At 35.3% G+C, this 21422-nt stretch overlaps 1 protein-coding gene across 13 annotated transcripts in view; it reads right to left on the bottom strand.

Moving 5' to 3' along the window:
• Positions 1–20827, bottom strand: part of rad18 (RAD18 E3 ubiquitin protein ligase) — a 61835-nt gene extending 41008 nt beyond the window's left edge. For 11 of the 13 annotated variants that reach the window (XM_058778694.1, XM_058778688.1, XM_058778692.1 and 8 more), the window contains exons 1-9: positions 20648–20827; positions 20187–20265; positions 20001–20062; positions 19051–19121; positions 14199–14539; positions 13810–13909; positions 6301–6482; positions 5429–5499; positions 5148–5208 (exon numbers count right to left, since the gene is read on the bottom strand). In XM_058778694.1, coding sequence (XP_058634677.1) covers positions 5148–5208; positions 5429–5499; positions 6301–6482; positions 13810–13909; positions 14199–14539; positions 19051–19121; positions 20001–20062; positions 20187–20265; positions 20648–20698 — 1018 coding nt within the window. In that variant the 5' untranslated portion in view covers positions 20699–20827. Of the gene's footprint in view, positions 1–5147; positions 5209–5428; positions 5500–6300; positions 6483–13809; positions 13910–14198; positions 14540–19050; positions 19122–20000; positions 20063–20186; positions 20366–20647 lie in introns of all 13 variants that reach the window. The other 2 variants (XM_058778689.1, XM_058778691.1) reach the window with 2 other exon arrangements.
• Positions 20828–21422: the final 595 nt, after the last annotated feature.

The following is a 21422-nucleotide window of genomic DNA, read 5'->3' as shown; positions in this document are numbered from 1 at the left end:
CAAGCCACCCCTTATATATAAATAAAACACACACACACATGGTTCCCATTTGTAAAATCAAGTGAACAGCTTATAGAATGCTGTTTTCCATAAACATACATGTGTAGAAAAATCAAGTCACCTTTGTTTTTAGCCAAGTAAGCAGGCACACCGAAGGTTTCATGAAAGTAATGCTTACAAGAAAACAATTTTCACACAACATTCATCTTACATAATTTCCCATACAGCAAATTTGTCCAGCAGGGGCTGGTTAGCCTTCAATTTTAGCCATTAAAACGGCAGACTGAGCAACATTACTCATATAGTGTTATCTTAACTCAACCACACTGTTGTTACTCACTGAAAACACTAGAATGCGTGGCTTCTAATCTCAATTGTACAGGGTGTGCATTAGTCATGGGTTTTGTGGCAAGGTAGCCTGATATCTGTTCTCATACTTCATACAACAACAGCTGAAAGTCCATTTTGGCAGTTCCATTAGAAAGCCTATTTAGCGTCATTTTTCACAAATCACTGCTGGCTAATCGCAGAAGTGGTAAATAGGGACCTTTATCTCAGGAATAATGACTTGTTGACTGTAGTCAACTGTTGGAGCAATTACTGCATTTTTATGTGGGCAAAGCTTCAGAATCAAAATACTGTAAATGGAAAACAGCTATAGAAACAACTACATTCAAAATTCCCCAGAGAACACATTAGTCTTTGGGATAAACCAACAAATAGACATCATGTCTAATCAGCTTCTTTATTTATTCCTTTAAAATTAGTGAAAAAAAGTGAATAATTCTAAGTGAATAATTTAGGAACCAGAATCATTAAGTGGAATGCTAAACGGAACAAGAAATAATCAAAATCTCTAATTTTGCTGTCTTGTAATTTTTTATATTTTTAAAAGAAAGTTTCAAATTGTTTGAGTATCCTGTATTTTTAATACATTAGGTGCACATGCAGAGTTTTGAATTACCCTGTGCCATGCTGTGTTGATTAACTGCTTTTGCACTGCAATTTCCTTCATGGAACTGATACAAGTATCTATCCATGTAAACTGCAGATCCCAGTAAAAACAGTTTTAAGTTAACCCAAGCCATGCCACCCCACCAGCTGTATCTGATCTGCGTCTTTTCTTGCACAAGTCATTCTGACGCTGAAGACACTCAGTAAACAATGAAATCAGACACTTATTCCAGAGCCAACACTATTATAAATTCTGAAAACACAATGATATCAAACATGAGACAAGTTCTTGAATTTATTGATTCTTGCTATAATCAGAAGAATCTGCTAGGATAACAACTAAAAAGCCCTGAAGAAGCTTTTTAGAAGCACTTTCTCCTGTTATTTCAGAGCCCATTGCACTCAAAAAAATAAAAAATAAAAAAATAAATATATATATATATATATCAAAAGGGTTTGTTTTTTTCCACAGCAGATCTTATTGGTTTTCTTATTTGGTTACAGTCTACATTAAAATATGAACACGTTGTGACAGAACAAAAAGAACATTACAGGAATCTTGAAACTATTACTAAGAAGAAGTGGGTGGTGAAGTGTTACAAGACTTCAATGTCTAAATATTCCTTCTTTCTCAAGTCATATTGCGTCATACTCCGAACACTTGGGAAGGAAATCTGAGGCTTCTTCATGGAAGACTACATTTATTTACTGTGGACAAAAGCAGGATCAAATATGATAATGGCCAGTTACCCAACAAGCTCTTGAGTTTAGCATCTTTGTGTATCTATATAAACACAACGATAAAGAAAAAAAGATTACAAATGCAATGACTTGCAGAACACACACCTATAAACAATATTATAGTGTACAGACTAAACTAAGACTCTGAATCATTCAACAAAATAAACCTCTCAATGCAACACATATGTGCCAAAATTACAAACGCATGTACAAGAAAACAGATCACTGCTCTGTTCATTTTCATTTCCTCATTTCTGACACACTTAGAGACGGTTGGGTTGAAATGATTATATGAAAGGTAAAATGCTATTTTTAAACAATCAAAAATCAAAAATTGTGAAATCCGAGGGCAAAGGACATGAAAAGAATTCTCAATTTAAATAAAGTTTCCCTAGTGCTATAAAGAAAATTAAGAATGAACAAAGGCAAGGCAAAACTGCAATTGTCCAATTTGCAAATATTAAGAATGCCATTGTGGTCCATCAGGATTTGACTGAACAAAACTAAAATTGCCAATGGAAAATGAACTATGGTTAATTTGTGGTTAAATTTGAATAAAAAAAAATTGTATTAAACAAAAACACATAAGTGTTGTTCATTATTTATACCAAAATGATATATAACCATTTATACTGCGCCAGATGCTGATTTTTTTCTACAAAATGATTGACAAACTTTTACAACAGCCACAAAAGAAAAGATTAATGAATGAACAAATAAATAAATAAACAGGTCATTAAATATTTTCAATGATATTCAGAATTGGTCTATGCCCAACAGCGACACTTTGGTTCATTATTTAGAATGAACCTGTTGTATAGAAAAGCTAGATTTCTGGGGTGTGTCTTATTCACCTCGTGTCATTTCCTATTCATCGGACACTCCATGAAGCTGGTGAATCATCAAGCCCTTTTGATGATTAATCAAGAGTTTATCTCTGCATGGCGCTATTTATAGATCCCCTCCGCGCTGCGCATCAATATTTCAACATCCTGTCTCCGACATCACAGTCTGGCTGTTCTAATCGCACAGTGCCTTTCATCTTTTGCTGCTAGGTCAATTTTACGTGACAAATATGGACCACGTTTTCTCACTTGGCGAAAATTACACCAATCCACCTTAAATGGCTTTGTTTCTAATGTTGGCCTCTGGGAGGAGGTTGTTAGGGTAACTTGGTTTTATTATGGCAGAGACGCCACTTGTTCATGTCAAATAGAAACATGGTTTGAGCACTAGGGACAAAACCTTAGAGCTCAAGTTAACAGGGCAAAACGTTAGGACCTTTGAGGATAAACAGAAACAATTAAAGAACATTCAGTTTACTTTGTGAACGTCTTGAATTTAGGATATTTCCTGGGTTTATGTTACAGGAACATTTCTGTTATCATTTCTCACTCATGTCATTACAAACCTGTATGGCTTACTTTCTTCTGTGCAACACAGAAGTAGATTGCACTGGTCACTATTCCAATATTAGTCCCCATTACACTTTTAAGCTTCAAAAAAGATGTAAAAATACCATAATAGTTTCACATTATGGTCCATAAGACTATATTCCAAGTCTTCTGAAGTCATATGATAGCTTTGTGTGAGGAACAGACCACATTTTAAGATGTTTTCAACGATAATTATCTCCTCCACTAGGCTGTTAACTGCTACAAAAGTTAGTCAGTCCAAATGAGAATGAATCTGTCAGATAAGTGAAAGTGAATGAAAAGATCTGATACAAATTAAATGATTTATCCGCTTTCATAATCATTTTAAGGTCGTAGCTTGAAAGCATCAGTCCTCACTTATCTGTGGAAGAAAGTCATTCAGGTTTGGAACAACACAATAGAAAGCGTTTGTAATAAAATTAAAATTTGTTTAATTTTATTCCATTAAAACACCCCAAGATTTACAACCTTGTTCATTTGTGCAATCAGCTGATTCCCTTAAAGATGACATAGAAATAAGCCCTCTTGGCAGTCCATCAAACAGTGGATAGCATCTTTAAAGCTTGGAGCCTATTGTCTGATTTTTTGGTCTAAGCGTTTTGAGCCGGGTCACTAAGGCAGATTGGAACATTTAATGAGGTAGGATCGATCTTGAGACCCTGTTGGTATTGTCGTATTGATCACCACGTTCCCCTCCAACCCCTTGAGGGATTTTCCTCCCTCACTCCCTCATGCACACGCACTTAGCTGCTTAGTGAACTTGGAGTCACAAAAGGCAAAGGTTTCTGGAAAACATTTTTTGGCTGAGAACTACTGAAGATAACCGAAGAGAGATTATGCATAGCGAAATCGTCAGGAGAGAAAACTTCAAAACGAAAGCATGCAGCTCCACTCAAGAAGTAGCTAAATCTGTATTCAGTTTAGAAATCTCTGCACCACAGTTCTGCATAGAGTCCAAACCACACCTGAACAAGAAGATCTGATATATGAGGTGGAAACGGAAATTGCAAACGTCCTTGCAGAGCACACTGATGATACATGGGCATTACATTAAAGCAGCAAATCAGAAAAGGAATTTTTGATGATCACGATCGCAGCTGTACCTTCAATCTTACAGCCATTTTCCACTCAGCAACACTTCTTTAATGTAATTTAACTATTTTTTTCACTAAAAACTACTTACAAGAACATATAACAGCAGCTCACTGGCTACATCTTTTAAAGAGAGACAGCCAGTAGATAAATGTTCCAAACTGTTTCCAATGTAGCCTAATGAGGCATTAACAGCAAGATTTTCTTTCAGTCCTGACTTTCTGGATTGTTTAAAGAATAAAAATGACAATCTAAAGATTGCCTGTGTAAGTCATATGAGTGATTCAAATGCAAATCCTCTTTTTTTATTTTTTTTTTTTGCATTAGAACTTAAAAAAAATAAATACATTTCCTATTTTTTCAGACTAAAATAACTTACTATAGTAGTTATGAGTCCTAAATTCACTAAATAATTGAGAGTTTGAGTCTCAGAACTGTGACCTGTTACATAAAAGACTTAGACTAGTTTTACAAAGTAGTCATTTTATTTTTTTTAATGGTTATTACTTTTAAAGTCGGCTACATAAAAATGTAGACTGGTCTAACTTAAACCTGAAAATAATACCCATTACCCCTTGAATAACTTAGTTATTGTTAGTTGGCTGAAAAGACTCACCCCAAACACTTAAAAAAAATAAGATAAAAATAGCTAATATCTTCAGCTAATAATTTACAAAAATATTCACAGTTTGCATATGCTCAGTCAATCTTGAGGTAGAAGATAGTAAAGTTGTTCAGTACATAAATCAAACAGACATTTTTATCTTTGTAATGCACAGGACAAGCAGGAGAATGAACCTGACCCTGTTGTGACATCACTCAAATATTATTTTCCAACAGTGCAAGGACAGTGCGTCCTCTAAACTGACAAGAGCAACAGTCTCATTCTTCATTCAGTGTCAATTTTTATAAGCCAAGACTTACGGTACACTGAGTGCAACTCCTCAATTTCTTCAGCAGTCTGATTCTTCGTAGTGATGATTACCTGTCAAATGCAGAACATTATTTAAAAAAAAAAAAGCAAAAGCATAAATCTAATAGCTATCGTTGTATCAACAAGAATGTACTTTTGAAAAGCTGAAACATCACATCTATTTATTTTGTAAATAAAAAAAATGTAACATTATAGACATACATGTAGACATTTCTATTATACACACACATTTAAATATATTTTAGAAATGACAATCCACAGTAGTACATACAGGTTTTCGTTTACTCTCCATTTGTTTCTTTAACCTCTCGTTGTTTTCAACTTCTTTGGCAATTTCTTCAGCTGTCAACAAATGAAAAAGCAAAAACATTAGCTATAAAACACAGCCACGTTTCTGAAGATGACTTAATGCCCAACATATAAATATATCCAAATACATAAAAATCTCACCTCAATACATACAGTAGCTTATCTATTTCTATTACCTCTATATCATCTATTAAAGCACACAGGCAGATGCTCATTCTCATATCATTCTGGATGACCATCAGGTTTTACAGAAATTTGTGGCACAGGAGTTAGTTTGAGTACTGTAATTTATCAATACAATCTGCCATTGTATATATGACAAAACAGAACCACGCGGGTAGTGTTGGGAAGAAAAAAAAAAAAAAAAATACAATCCACACTCAAGTCCACCTTTTAAACAGAAACCATGGCAACGTAAGGCGAATGAAAGAAAAATAGAAGGTTTTCCGCAAAACCTTTGACAGCTCAATAAAAAGAGATAAATTCAGCTTTGAAAGGGTCAGTGAGAAGGGATGCAGTAACTCAAAACAAAACTTGAGGGATGAAACTACTGTATTTTTCCACTAGCCCTGTCATCTATGTGCCAGGGTCCACCACAAGGTGAGTAACTCCTGCATATAAATTACATTCCACCACCTACAGTCGCTGGTCAGAGTGAAACTGCATTCAGCAAACTCTCTTTCACCAGCAACATATAATTCACGCCATTCATGTAAGAAACACATGTTTACATGAAAACCCAAACATGTTTATCAATGCCTATAAAGCTATGTCTTCCAATTCACAATCTCATCACTCATTTGTTCATTCAGTTATTGATCACTTGCTTTATACCTGATTTGGGGTTGAGTGCATCACACTGTGCATTATAGATGTAGGTGAATTCCTGGTGGCGTCGCACGAGCTGCTCTCTGCTGCCTTGAGCAGACAGGTGACATTCTTTAAGCATCTTCTTGAGCTTTGGAACAGTAATCAAAGTGTACAACAGCTTAGGCATCGCCTTTCGCCTTCCACCACTGAAAAACAAACACATACAGAAGTTCCAAGGTCATTTACAGAAGAAAAAAAAAGTTCAATACAATGAAATTACACAGGAAAAAAAATATCATTGTCATTTAAAATAAATTGAGATTTCAAACATTGAGATTTCAAAGTGCACATTGATTGCACAAACCACATTCACAAATTCATGCACACAGAGCCTCATGCACAATGTTCTTCTGCAAGACGCATGCAGTTTTAATTATTAAAAGCTAGAGGACCAAGTTACATAGTGTACCATTTAATAATAGTTCTTCCGCCAAGTAATATAGTCCATTAGCCTAAATGTGCCAATTCAGCCCATTCTTTATAACAAATGCACAGTACGTCTGGCAAATTAGATGGAGATTGACTGTTCAGGTCATAGCACAAATTTTAAATTGGATTCAAGTCTGTCTCTAAAATAATAACTATAAAGCCATAACTTCGTAGTTTTGCTGTGTAGTTTGTGCAACTGTGTGTGCTGGAAAGTAACGCTAACTCATATCTCTGGCTGACTGAAACAGGTTCTCCTCAAGGATTTGCATGCATTCAGCTTAATCCATTTTGGCCTTGATGCCAACAAACTTTCCAGTTGCACCATCTGAAAAAGAAATCCCCCAAACATAACACTGCCACTGTGGCAGAGTAGGTGTTACCTGGTACTGGGTTGTATTTTTCACCAAACATAGTGCTTTGCTTTCAGGCCAAGGAACTTAACTGCTGTCAGACCAAAAATGTACTGCCAAACTGTTTGAGGTTTTGTCCCATAGCTTTTACATGATTTAATGCCAGCCTTTCTCAGAAAAGGCTTTCTCCTAGACACTGTGCCAGAGGTGAATCTCAAGTGGTGAAGAGACTGTTGGTATCAGGATTTCTCAGATGTGAGACAAACAGCTCTGCAACTTGTTTTGAGAGATGTCCTTGTCTGGTTACTCAGTATGTTATGATGGGATGATCCTGGTAGTTGGATGTATTTCCATTAACTTGGTAACTTTTGTGATCTTTAGAGAATCATATCATGTGTTACTTTATTTGATATACAGTACATACCTTGATGAAATGTGTCACAAACAATTAAAGAAAGAAGTGGCATGTCTATTGAACAGGTCAGAAAACTGCCTAAAAACACTTTGTTTTTCATGTCATTACTCATCCTAAAAAATAATATCACTCTACTCATTAAAAAAATATGACTAATACAGCAATATTTCTTCTTTTTCAATTAAACTGGATACAACAGCCTTCAGGCAGTAGTTAAATAGCTGTAGTGATTGAAGGCACAGTTCACCCAAAAATGAAAATTGTGTCATAATTTTCTCACCCTCGTGTCATTCCAAATCCAAACCTCTATGACTTTCTTTTCTTCTGTGGATTACAAAAGAATCAAGTCTGTGAGTCTCAATGGTGTCTAATGTAGCTCGCCCCCAAAAATCTCTTCTTTTGTGTTCCACAAAAGAAAAAAAAAGGAATAAAGGTTTGATATGAGGGTGAATTATTACTTTTACTTAATATTAAGGTATAAGGCAAGGCAAGGCAAATTTATTTATATAGCACATTTCATACACAGTGGTAATTCAAAGTGCTTTACATAAAAGGACGTGAAATAGTCATAAAAAATAATGGTAACACTTTACAATAAGGTTCATTAGTTAACTACATTAGTTAACATGAACTAATAATGAACTGCACTTATACAGCGTTTATTAATCTTTGTTAATGTTAATTTCAACATTTACTAATACATTATTAAAATCTTGTTAACATTAGGTATCGCATCAGAACTAACATGAACTAACAATGAACATCTGTATTATTAACTAATGTTAGCGAAGATTAGTAAATACAGTAACAAATGTATTGTTCATGGTTAGTTCATGTTAGTTAATACATTAACTAATGTTTAACTAATTAACCTTATTGTAAAGTGTTACCAAAATAATAATAATAATCACAACAATAAAAACAAGGAATTAAAAAAAATAAATAAAAAAGAAAGAAAAAAAGATAAAATTGATTTAAAAAGAATTTAAAACAGTTAAGAATAGAAAATGATTATACATAGTGCAATTAGTTCGGACATAGCACAGTGCTCATTTAACAAATGCTCAGCTAAACAGATGAGTTTTGAGTCTGGATTTAAATGTGGCTAATGTTTTAGCACATCTGATCTCTTCTGAAGCTGGTTCCAACTGCGGGCAGCATAATAGCTAAAAGCGGACTCCCCTTGTTTTGTGTGAACCCTTGGTATTTCTAACTGACTCGATCCTAATGATCTGAGTGGTCTGTTAGGTTTATATTCAGTGAGTAATCTGCAATGTATTTAGGTCCTATGCCATTGAGTGATTTATAAATTAGTAAAAGTACTTTAAAATCAATCCTAAATGTAACTGGAAGCCAGTGTAAGGACCTGAGGACTGGTGTGATATGCTCAGATTTTCTGGTTCTAGTCAGAATCCTGGCAGCAGCGTTCTGGATGAGCTGCAGCTGTCTAATGGTCTTCTTTGGAAGGCCGGTGAGGAGACCATTACAATAATCCACCCTGCTGCTGATAAAGGCATGAATAAGTTTCTCCAAGTCTTGACTGGACACAAAACATCTAATTCTTGCAATGTTTTTGAGATGATTATATGCTGATTTAGTTACTGCTTTGACATGACTACTAAAAGGTCTGATTTTTAGTTGTTTGACCCCTAGATTCAAGGTATGCATTCACCTTGAGAACTTCATCTTTGTTTCCAAATGCGATGACTTCAGTTTTCTGCTTGTTTAACTGAAGAAAGTTCTGGCACATCCAGCTGTTAATTTCATCAGTGCATTGGCAGAGGGAGTCAATGGGGCTATAGTCATTTGGTGATAAGGCTAGGTAAATCTGGGTATCATCAGCATAGCTGTGATAGGCAATTTGGTTCTCTCATTATTTGACTTAGTGGAAGCATATACAGGCAAAACAAGAGTGGTGCAAGAATTGAGCCTTGTGGGACTCCGCATGTTATGGACGTCCACTTAAACTTATGCTCTCCTATACTCACATAATAACCTCTCCCTTCCAAGTATGACCTGAACCATTTGAGTATCATCCCAGAAAGCCCGACCCAGTTTTCCAGTCTCTCTAGAAGTATGTTATGATCGACAGTGTCAAACGCAGCACTAAGATCTAGTAGTACCAGTAGCCACAGCCATATCACCCTGCAGCCCAAGACCGGTTGCCCATGGAAGCTAAGCAGGGCTGAGCCTGGTCAGTACCTGGATGGGAGACCTCCTGGGAAAACTAGGTAGCTGTTGGTAGAGGTGTTAGGGAGACCAGCAGGGGGTGCTCACCCTGTGGCCTGTGTGGGTTCATTCATTCATTCACTGATATTTTGCCAGAATCAGAATTGAAGCAAATATAATTTATTATCTTAATAAGCGCTGTCTCTGTGCTGTGATGCACTCGGAAACCAGATTGAAAATTGTCCAGGTATCCATTTGAGTTTAAGTAGTTGTTCAGCTGATTAAAAACTACCTTTTCAATAATCTTACCTATGAAAGGAAGATTTCATATTGGTCTATAGTTGCTCAATATGGTGTTATCCAGATATCAGCTTAACAACTGCAGTTTTCAGGGAGTTTGGAAAAGTCCCAGAAATAAGTGAGGCATTCACAACTTCTAAGAGATCTGCTTCTAAACAGTTAAGCACACTTTTGAAAAAAGATGTGGGAAGTGTCAAGATAGCAGGTTGACGATTTAAGGTGCTGTACTATTTCTTCCAAAATTTTGCTATCAATTGCTTCAAAAACAGACAGTCATTTCTTCTTTTAGAAGATGTGCCAATCTATTTTCTGATATTATTGATCTTCTCAGAAAAGAAGGAAGCAAACTCATTGCATTTTCTGTCGGAGAGCATTTCACTGGGAATCTGACTTGGGGGTTTGTCAGTCTCTCAAAAGTAGCAAACAGAGTGCGAGTGTTGTTTAAGTTACTGTTTATAAGGTTTGAGAAGAAGGTCTGTCTAGCTGTGGCTAGTTCCACATTGAAAGCATGAAGGCTGTCTTTATACAGTGTGTGCAGAATTATTAAGCAAGTTGATATTCTGGTCACATTTTTTTTCAAGAACATTTTACCAATTCCAAACCACATCAATCTTAATAACTACTATTGATTTTGTATTTAATAATTTATAAGTGATATATAATTGTCCATGAAGGCTGATAGTCAGAAACTTATTAGGCAGAATTATTAGGCAGGTTTTCCTTTACAGATAAAATGAGCCAAAAAAGAGATTTAACTCAAGAATAAAAGTTAAAAAAAATTATTAAATGCCCATGAGAAGGATGCAATACTAATGCAATAATAGAATTAGCAAAGTTAAGGCATGACCATTGGGCAGCGAAATGCTCATTGGGTCAGCAAGGTCAGAAAAAAACAGGTGGAGAGGAAAAGACATGTTAACTGCAAAAGAATTAAGGTGAACAATTAGGTGAGAAACCATCAGGAACCATTTAGTCAAAAGCACCATCATTTTCCAGAACTGCAACCTTCCTGGAGTCTCCAGAATTACAAGGTGTCAGGTTCTCAGAGACTTTGCTTAGGTAAAAAATTCTTTAAAATGGCCCTCACTTAATAAGAATAACATGCTGAAGTGTTGTGAACACATGAAGGCTGATTTTGTATAGATTTATGGACAGATAAGTTGTGAGTGACTCTTGAGGACCAGCATCACATCCTCTTGTACCACTGTTTGAAGAATTTATCTTCCAGAATCTGGCAGTAAGTTTTGGGAGCTCATTTTAGTTCATCTCCTATCCTGAAAAGTCTGTCTTGCAGGATTGATTAAAAATGAGCTCCTAAAACTTACTGCCAGATTCTGGAAGATACATTTTTCAAACTGTGGCACAAGAGGATGTGATGCTGGTCCTTCAAGAGTCACTCTCAACTTATCTGTCCATAAAGCCTATAAAAAAAAAAAATCAGTCTTCATGTATTTCACAACACTTCAGCATGTTATTCTTATTAAGTGAGAGTCATTTAAAATATTTTTTTACCCAAGCAAAGTCTCTGAGAACCTGACACATTCCACTTCTGGAAACTCCAGGAAGGTTGCAGTTCTGTAAAATGATGGTGCTGGAGACTAAATGGTTCCTGATGGTTTCTCACCTAATTCTTGACATTGATTCCTAATTCTTTTGCAGTTAAGGTATCTTTTCTTCTCCACCTGTTTTTTCTGACCGTGCTGACCCAATGAGCATTTCGCTGCCCAGTGGTCATGCCTTAACTTTGCTAATTCTATTATTGCATTAGTATTGCATCCTTCTCATGGGCATTTAATAATTGTTTTACTTTTATTCTTGAGTTCAATCTCATTTTTGGCTCATTTTATCTGTAAAAGAAAACCTGCCTAATAATTCTGCACACCTGAAATAAGGAGTTTTTAACTTTCAGCCTTCATGGGCAATTATATATCACTTATAAATGCTTAAATACAAAATTGATAGTAGTTACTAAGATTGACGTGGTTTGGAATTGGTAAAATGTTCTTGGAAAAGAAATATGACCAGAATATCAACTTGCCTAATAATTCTGCACACACTGTAGATGCTATAGTAAATTTCAAGTTTCGCGCACATTTCAATAAATAGCGCACTAGTGTTCTCGTTAATGCATCTCTTTCTGACAGAGACAGATCTAGATTCAGTGGTAACAGAGATCAATATATCAAAGAAAATACAGAAGTCTGTAATCAGATAGTGCTACATCCTTAATAATAGATTAAATGTTTAGACCTCTACTGATGAGTAAATCTAGAGTGTGTCCAAGATTGTGTGTGGGTCCATGCACATGCTGAATCAGGTGAAAAGTGTTTAAAACCGTTATAATTTCTTTTGCAGTTTTGATTTCTGCATTATCTATGTGAATATTAAAATCCCCTGCAATAGTAAAACAGTCAAACTCTGAGGAAATCATTGATAACAGTTCTGTGAACTCTTCTACAAAGGCTGGAGAGTATTTTGGAGGCCTATAAATAATGATAAACAGAATGCGTGGAGCACCTTTCAACACAATACCTAGGTATTCAAAAGACAAATACTGATCAAATGACACTTGCTTGCATTGATAAACATCTTTAAATGGAGCAGCTACACCTCCACCTCTCCTAACAGTCCTGCAGACACTTGTAAAGTTAAAGTTAGGAGGGGCTGTTTCATTGAGGACTGTTGCACTGCAGCTGTCTTCTAGTCATGTTTCATTTAGAAATATAAAATCCAAGTTGTTTGTGGTTATTAAATCATTGATCAGAAATGATTTATTTTTTAGGGAGAGAATGTTTAACTTGATGGAATTACATTTTGTCTCTACAGCAATCTTAGATTGATGTATAAGCACCAGACCCAAAACTATTACACAAAAAGCATTTAAAGGTGAAAAATTCATTCGTCTCTGTAGCAGTAGTATGTCAGGATGGGCTTAAGGCCACAGGAATGCTGATGCATGTCCTCATTAATCACGTTAACCTCAAGGTGTCCAGTAAATGAAATCACCCTTTCTGTCAATCAGACACACAACAAAATGTCGGCCCTTCAGAATGTCCCTCAGGTGAAAAAGGGGAGGCCCAGTAAAGGGGGGAGGGATGAAGACAAGCTATAACCTATAGGGAACGGTATTTAATAAGGATCTAATCCATTCTTTAAACACAAGTACTCTTCAACTACTTTTCAAGTACCCATAATTATTCACCACAGAACAATTTTTTTTAAACAATCTATTCAAGAAAAGTTGTTTCAGCCACAATCAGTTCATTTATTAAACTTCATTCAACTAACTCAGATGCATCAAAGAATAAAAAATAAATAAAAATACATGATTGTAAAGGGTCCCTGATTAGGTAGAAAAATAAACAGGTCTAAGAAAGCTGAGATTGTCAGACATCTGCGCAAACAATCTGGACAATCTACTTTCAAGAAAAGTCAATTGAATTATATATAGCCATTAGTTATGCTCCACTTATTTGATGGACAAATGGTGTTTCAAGATATTTGAAATGTTTTGCCGTTTACATCACTCTCTTAGTCCGCATTTGCTACATTGAATGTTTGATCCTGGTTTAGATTCTTTTGAAACTACTTTCATCAAAAACATATAGCCATATTGTGTCTAAAATATCACTTGTTCAGTATTCATTTCTTATTTATTGAATTACTGCACGTAAACAATATAAACAAGTAATTGATAAAAAGTGGATTCTGATTTTGAAGAACAGCAGATCAACTAACAGCATGCTTCCTCTAGATAATCAGATAATTTGCACTGGTAATATTGCATTATGGGACAAATATTCTCCATACCTTCTCAATCCCTCCTTCTTATCATCTCTGCTCAAGCACATATCCAGATGTTTATTAATGTGCTGTTCGGGCACACCTACTCCACAGACAGGGCATTCCACTGCAACACACATTATTAACAAATTATTGCTTATTATAACCAGCACAAAATTACAAAGATGTTTTTAAAATGGTGTCACCACTCCGCTCTAAAAAAAGAAATGTATAATAATACACTTATTGTTAAGAAAAGTCAATGCATCAGTAGACAACCCATTATCAATGCATTAAGGGATAAACAATGTTATAGACTGATAGACTAACCCATTACTTTTAACATTTAACTAATATACGTGTTTATTTCTAACATACAATATAAATTCAACAAAATAGCATGTCATGCACATCACCTTTACCCAGTGGCTTATTGTGTGATGTGGAAGGAAAAGCAGTTACATCCATCTTTTCGTCTTTCACCATTCCCAATGGATCCTCCACATTTTCTTGATTGATGTTACCTAGCTGCTGTAAACACACCTCCATGGGTTCTGATTTGACTGGCAAGTGAAGCTTACGACTTGTTTGGGCCTCTGATGAGGGAGTCACAGGGGTCTTTTTCTGGAAAAAATGACTGAGGGTGTTTGCTTCCTTTCTGAGGACCTTCTGTCTTGCTGCTTTGCCTTTGATCATCATAACCGGGGTTTCCGGTGAAATAGGGGGCGATTCCAAATTTGAGTGATACAATTTTTGCCTGGTGAGATGAGAAAGATTGTATTTAGTATGTTTTAAACATTTGTTTAGTGCTGTGATGGCAAAGCTGAATTTTCAGCAGCCATTGATCCAGTCACATGTACTTTCAGGCCGCGTTTACACTTGTACTTTTTCGTTTTAAAACGCATAACTTTTGCCACGTTACGCCTATCGTTTACACTACTCCACTTTTTGAAAATGCTGCAGACCCTGTTTTAGTTAAAAAAATTCCTGGGTTGCGTTTCAGTGTAAACGGAGCAAAACGGAGACTTTTGAAAACGATGGCGTGGTTGCCCACATTCGCCGGCGTATCCTTGACGACCATGTAAACAATAACATCACGCGCGTTATTGTACACATAGATGTGTTGGCAGATTCCCCATTCGACCGTTCCAAGAATGCAGAAGCGTCTGCCATCTAAATAATAGGGAATCTACCTATACATATCTATGGTTGTACCTGCATGAATGGTCACGTGACATGCGTTTTATGTTGTGTAGTGTAAACGGAGATCGTTTCTGAAACGTAGCGGAAACGCCAGTGTAAACGGGGATCGTTTTCATTCTAAAATGCCGTTTTAAAATGAAAACGCACTAGTGTAAACGGGGCCTCAGAAATCATTCTAATATGCTAATTTGGTGCACAAGAAACATTTCTTATCAATGAGTGAGTTTTTGTGCCAGCAGACCTGCAGGGATAAAAGGGGCTTCCACATACTTTTGGGCCATGTGGTGTGTGTGTGTGTGAGGGACATACAATATGTAATATCAAAGACACAAATTCTTCAAGAACATAAACTGGGCCAAGGACAAAAAAGAAAGGTTGTTTGAGCATCTGTTTGAGCCACTAAAGTGACAATTTGTCAGCAAAAGTGTTTTTGACAGCAAAACAGTGCTTCTCTATACAACGTGTAAGCCTTCGAATATCTCCGCTTCCCTTCTCAGGGAGAGTGAGAGATGAAATCGTGAAAAATAATTTGAGGGAAGGACAGAAGAGCAGAAGGAGCGAGAAAGAGAAAGGAGTACATAAAAGGAAGTGAGAGAGAGACTGAATGCAGGCAAGCACCTGTCGGTTTCGCAATTCCAGTAGAAATGTGGAAAGCCAACAAATGCAGAGAGTGGCTGTGAGGCCATTACAGAGCCATAAAGTGGAGTCAATGAGGTGTGCAAACGCTACTTTCCATATTGAAACCTTTTATTTCTCTTTGTCTGACCGTTAGTCCACATAAATGCACGTAAAACTAAACACTTAAGAAAAAAAGAACAAGAAACAAGGTGCCCCAATCTGTATTAATGTGGCTGTGACCATTTTGGGTATACATTACTATCTGAAGGGTGATGTAAGTTTTCTTCTTCATATGTCAGTGCCATTGGAAAAGATCTAGCGGCAAACAGACCAAAGCTAAAAAGAGATAAAATAGCATCTTCACCCATTATACCCTGAAAAAAGCCTCAATCCTTCTTGTTAAGTTAAAGGGAAAATTTAATACATGCTCACAAAGCTCTATTTACAGAATGGCACCATGACTTATTAAAAAGTCACTTGGCTGATCTATATCCCAACATAACTCTGGAGTCTAAATGAATAAAATGTGTGTTTGCAGGTTATTTGCAAGAGCCAGTAGAGAGTAAATGAAAATATCAAGAAAGACTGTGAATCAAGAACAGAACAGTCTGCAAAAAAATAATTCAGGATGCACATTTTCTGCACTGATTATGGGGAAAAGTGTTTAAAGGAGCGGAAAGTACTACACTTTATTGGTAGCAGAAAGAATGGTCATTAAATTTATTGAAAACAACTACAGATGCAATCATAATGTGCAACAAACTTGTTCATACTGAATTGAAATCTACTTGAAATATCACAAACACACATTAAGGGCCGTTATGTAGAAGTCTTAAAGACAAAGCAGCAAAAAAATAAAAACAAAACATGCCCTTTAAAGGGTCAGACTGAGGGTGGAATTGTCATGATTATACTAACTAAATCATGACTGCTTGGAGGAAAAAGCCTTGACTAACATAAGCAGACCTCATGCAAAAATAAAATTATAAATCATTATTAGGAAGAGTTATATGATCCACTTAACTAATGAATAACAAACTGTCCTAATTTTTTGGCCTTTCTTCAGTAATGCTTTTAAAAATCAACTACAGGCTTAACTACCTACCCAGCCAAGATCATAAAAAAACCCTCATGGACCCCCTCACAGACCACAGAAAATACTGTCTACTTTCAGTTCCCCAAAGCACTGCTCTGAATCCAGTAAGGAAAACGGAACACACCGAGACAATTTATTGCTGTAGAGAACCAAATACGTTACATAACCACCAGCAGGTTCCAGCAGAGTAAACAGGGCAACGTGGTGAAACCACAGTTTTGGAAATAATAGTCATGATTGAAAAGTATATCATTCTGAGCTTAAAACCAATTATATACGATTTAAGAAAAAAAAAAAAATTCCTGTAGCTTTCAAGCTGGCTATAGCTGCAAAACATAATGTGGTCAACATTTTAAACCCTATGAAGGCAGAAAAAAAACAGGCTTGTATGGAAGTGAAATTTCAGAAAACTTGAATGTCTATCTATGGAAGATCTTTGATCTTCCAACAGCAAGAGAAGGACAGTGAGCTTGCAACAGCAGTAGCTCAGAGGAGTCGATAAACACCTGGAAAAACAAGGCTAATTGCACTCATTGAGACCAAGCAGCTCTGTACTACCAGGAGAAACCTATTCATTAGCATTCCCATTCCACTCAGTGACAGTTTCCCAGCTGGTGCAGGACAGTATGAGATTTAAAATCTCAGCTCACCTGAACTATGATTGTTCCATTTATTCTTAAAATATACATACTAGATATGAATGCAATAAATCACAATTCACAAACAAATATTCCATCCAAGATACACTAGCCAAAGAAATGCAAATAAAAATAAAAGCAATGCTATATCTATATCAAAGGCCTTAATAACTGTCCCCAATGTCCTGTCCTAAAAGATGACACATGCCTTTGACATCATCACTGAGGGAAAACAGGAAATTAAAACACTGTCCCATAAGGCACCTCTCTCTTCATCCAGATGGCCATCTGAAACTTCACCAACCAACTATATTAGGCACACAACACAGAGGAGATTGATGGCACCTAGAGAGACCGAATGAAAAAACAATATCGCAAATAAAATCTACTGTGTGCTCTAGCTGTTCACTACCTTGCACTTTTACATTCGATGTGAGGTACACATGTGCGGAGAAGTCGTAAGATAGTAGGTAAAACAATGTTTAAAAAAAAAAAACCTTGTTTGATTACTTTAAGTTGAAGATTTTATATTACTGTATGTCTACAGTCTGAGAATTAAGACTGCTTGAAGAGAAGCAAGGCAGAGCCCTGCAGCAGGTGTAGAATGCCAAAGTTATTGAAAATAAAATCCCACTTGATTGTTAAAGCAAATCCAGAATCTCATGGCAGGGTAGGACGTTACATGAGATGTTGAACAATAAGAAACAACTGCATCTCTTAAAATTCTAATAAATTAGCTGATTTTCTGATACCTTCAGGCAAGTCAGAACAATCTTAAATCTTAAAGTCTCCTTCCAGTTAATGGATTTAGAGTAACGCTGTGCAATTGGATGGTTGTTTATTGTCTACCTGCCTTCTTCAGCACTGTTGCACACTCTCTGAACAAGAAAAAAATATAGCATTGTAAAAGCAAAAGCTTAAACATGCACATAATAGAACTGAAGCATAAGCTGTTACATTATTCATAAGAAAAACATGTTTGATGTCAACTTCCACAAAACCCTGTGATAAAACACACTGACACAATCAGAATGTCTGGGACTTTGTAGCTGAATCTTAATGAATGTTACAAAGAAAGACAAAAATGAAAATAGTATTCATCAGATAATGAACATTTATGAGTTATAAAAATAGTGTGTGTATAATATATGACGTATATACGTGTGATGTATATTAGTCATATCAACTAACATATTCCAATAACATAAGGCTTTTCACATATGCACAACGACAGAAGCACCAGATTCAACCTTTACCTTTTGAAATGAAATCCTTGGGCAAATAAAGACTGAATATGACTTGACCTCTCACTCTGCCTATTATCAAAAACTAGGTACCGTCACCTGTATTTTCCATTAAATTAGAATTAATTAATTTTTCCTGTTCAATTTTATCACTACCCACTAATTAACCCCCACTGACCTTCTAGAAGACTGCCATTCAGACCCACACATAATTTGCAGCCACAGAACTTCTCAGAAAGCTCTTTAGTTCTTCAGAAATGAATCACCATTCATTCACAAAGTGAAGTTCAACACATTTTACCATGTTTAAAACTTCTACAGCATTCCATATTTCCCCCCAAAACAATGCAATATGCAAAACTGAAGAATCTGCAGAACACATGCTGTATAGGTCCACTAAAAAAAAAAAACAGCATCCTTATAAATGTATGAAATAAATGGTTATATTTAAAACAGAAATAAACTTTACCTTGCTTCTTGGAAGCTCTGAACTAAGTCATCTAATAATCTGTTGTTCCTCAGGTCCTGTTCTTTTGATGGCTGCAAAGAGAGATTAAGATTATAGAAAGTGTCCTAAACTCTAAACCTAATAACTTCATTAACAGCAATGTTTATATGTAGAAGACAGGAGTTCTTATGCTCTCTTATGCTTCTCTAAGGCTAAATTAATTTGATCAAAATAGAGTTAGAAAAAAACCTGTAAAAATATTAGAACAAGTTAAAATAATTATTTTCAATCTGAATATATTTTGAAATATAATTTAATCCTGTGATGGCAAAGCTGAATTTTCAGCAGCCATTATTCCAGTCTTCAGTGTCACATTAACCTTCAGAAATCAATCTAATATGCAGATTTGCAATTATTATTAGTGCTTAAAGATTAACAATGATTCTTATTATTAATGTTGAGAACAAGCTCATTAAACAATTTATTTAAAATAGATTTTTTGTAACATTATAAATATCTTTACTGTCACGTTTGATCAATTTATTGCACGCTGGCTGTATTATAATAAGAGTATTCCCTTTTTTTTTTTTCCTCCACAAAAATATTAGGCAGCATAAAATGATTACACACTGATAAAATAAAAATAAAAAGTTTCTTGAGCACTAAAAAGCATTTTAAAGTTTCGGGGGGGAAAAAGAAGGATCATGTGACACTGTAGACTGGAGAATTGGCTGTTGAAAATTCTTTTTTGCCATCTCTTAAAATATATTCAAAAAAAGCTATTTTAAATTTTAATAATATTTCACAATATTACCAATCGTACCGTTTTTGATCATTCATATATATATGGAGAGAGAGATTTCAACTTGACATCCAATGTAAAAATCCTGTGGCTAATCCAGTGGCGGATTACTGGAGTATGACAGGAAGGTTTGACAGTCATGTTTAGATTATTTTGACATGAGACTCACCAAGTTACAAACAGGACATAACAACTTATAGGACAGAAACTTCCGTATGCACAGAGAACAAACTGTTGGAACAGCAAAAAGAAAAAAAAAGAAGCAATTACTTTGTATTTATCTGAAAGCAATTATGCCAGTAAATAAATCATTCATGACAAACGTTTATAAACTGAACTGCAGAAGTATACTTACAGTTGTGAGAACACTGGGTCATCATGGTGATGTTGAGAAACTCAAAGCAGATAGGACAGCGGAGAAGGGTGTCTATGCTCTGACACAGACAAAAAATAAACAAGATCCGATGTCAACGAAACTGGGAACATCCAGATTTGACTATTATATCCATGGCACTGTGTGACACGTGCTTATTGCTGTAATAAAACCATGCAACGCAGTTCATTCTGATCAATATCAGGAAAGCAGTGGACATAAAACAAGAACATAACGACAATAGATTTGGTGTTTTATATCAATAAAAAAAACAACTGAAGACGTTTAATTAAAAAGAAATAACAATAATTATGTGAGATGCGTTAGTAATCGAGATTACAAAATTATATTAATTTATACACATGTGAGCGGAAAATAATACAACGGTAGCGGATAATCTTGTTTCAACTGCAGACTTAACAAAGTTGAACAACAGAACGTACTTTCAGACATGACAGGTTCGGCGGTAAGTCCACTTCGTTTAGCTGAGCCATTCTATACAAATTACTGAGCTACTATTATCTTGATTTAGATGAAAAAAGAAAATTCATATGGACTCTAGCTCCCTTGATAGCAACAATAAACTCCCGCGCATTGCTTAACACTTCCTATATTAGCGTCACTTCCGGTTGAAACACGTAACAAGAGCATGACACAACATTTACAAAAACCTTTTGTATAATGTTATATATATAATTAAAAAAATATATATATAAAAAAAAAATGGGTAACCATAGTTTCTGCCAAAATAGCAGAGTTATACAATTATTGTTATTTTTGTAAATTCAAAATAAATTAATATATGCTAGAAGTTTCAAAACACTGTAAGAATCTTTCAGAGAATTTGACATTTGTTTTTTTTGTTTGTTCGAAAAGCATCAAGCATCATTAACGAGTATTATTGTAGAAACAACAGAGGTAGCCTAATGATTATGTTTTTTGACATTGATTTCCATGATGATTTTACTAAGGAAAGCATACTTGCAAAGGCCAGATGTTAATAAAATAATAAAGATTAAAGTAATAAAGTGTAGAATCCTTCAATTAAAATATAATATGATACACTTTATATGATTGCTTTTAAATTGCAATATTTAACAACAAATAATTCCTCAATTTTATATGTTAATATAAATACAAATTAATTGTATTTGTAAAATTTTATTTAAATGGCCTTAGAGCAAAATGCAGTCATAATTAATGTAATAAATAATTAGA

Source organism: Onychostoma macrolepis, chromosome 06 (genome assembly GCF_012432095.1).
Source record: "Onychostoma macrolepis isolate SWU-2019 chromosome 06, ASM1243209v1, whole genome shotgun sequence".
In the NCBI taxonomy this organism is placed as follows: domain Eukaryota; kingdom Metazoa; phylum Chordata; class Actinopteri; order Cypriniformes; family Cyprinidae; genus Onychostoma; species Onychostoma macrolepis.
This window is presented reverse-complemented; position numbering and strand designations above follow the sequence as displayed.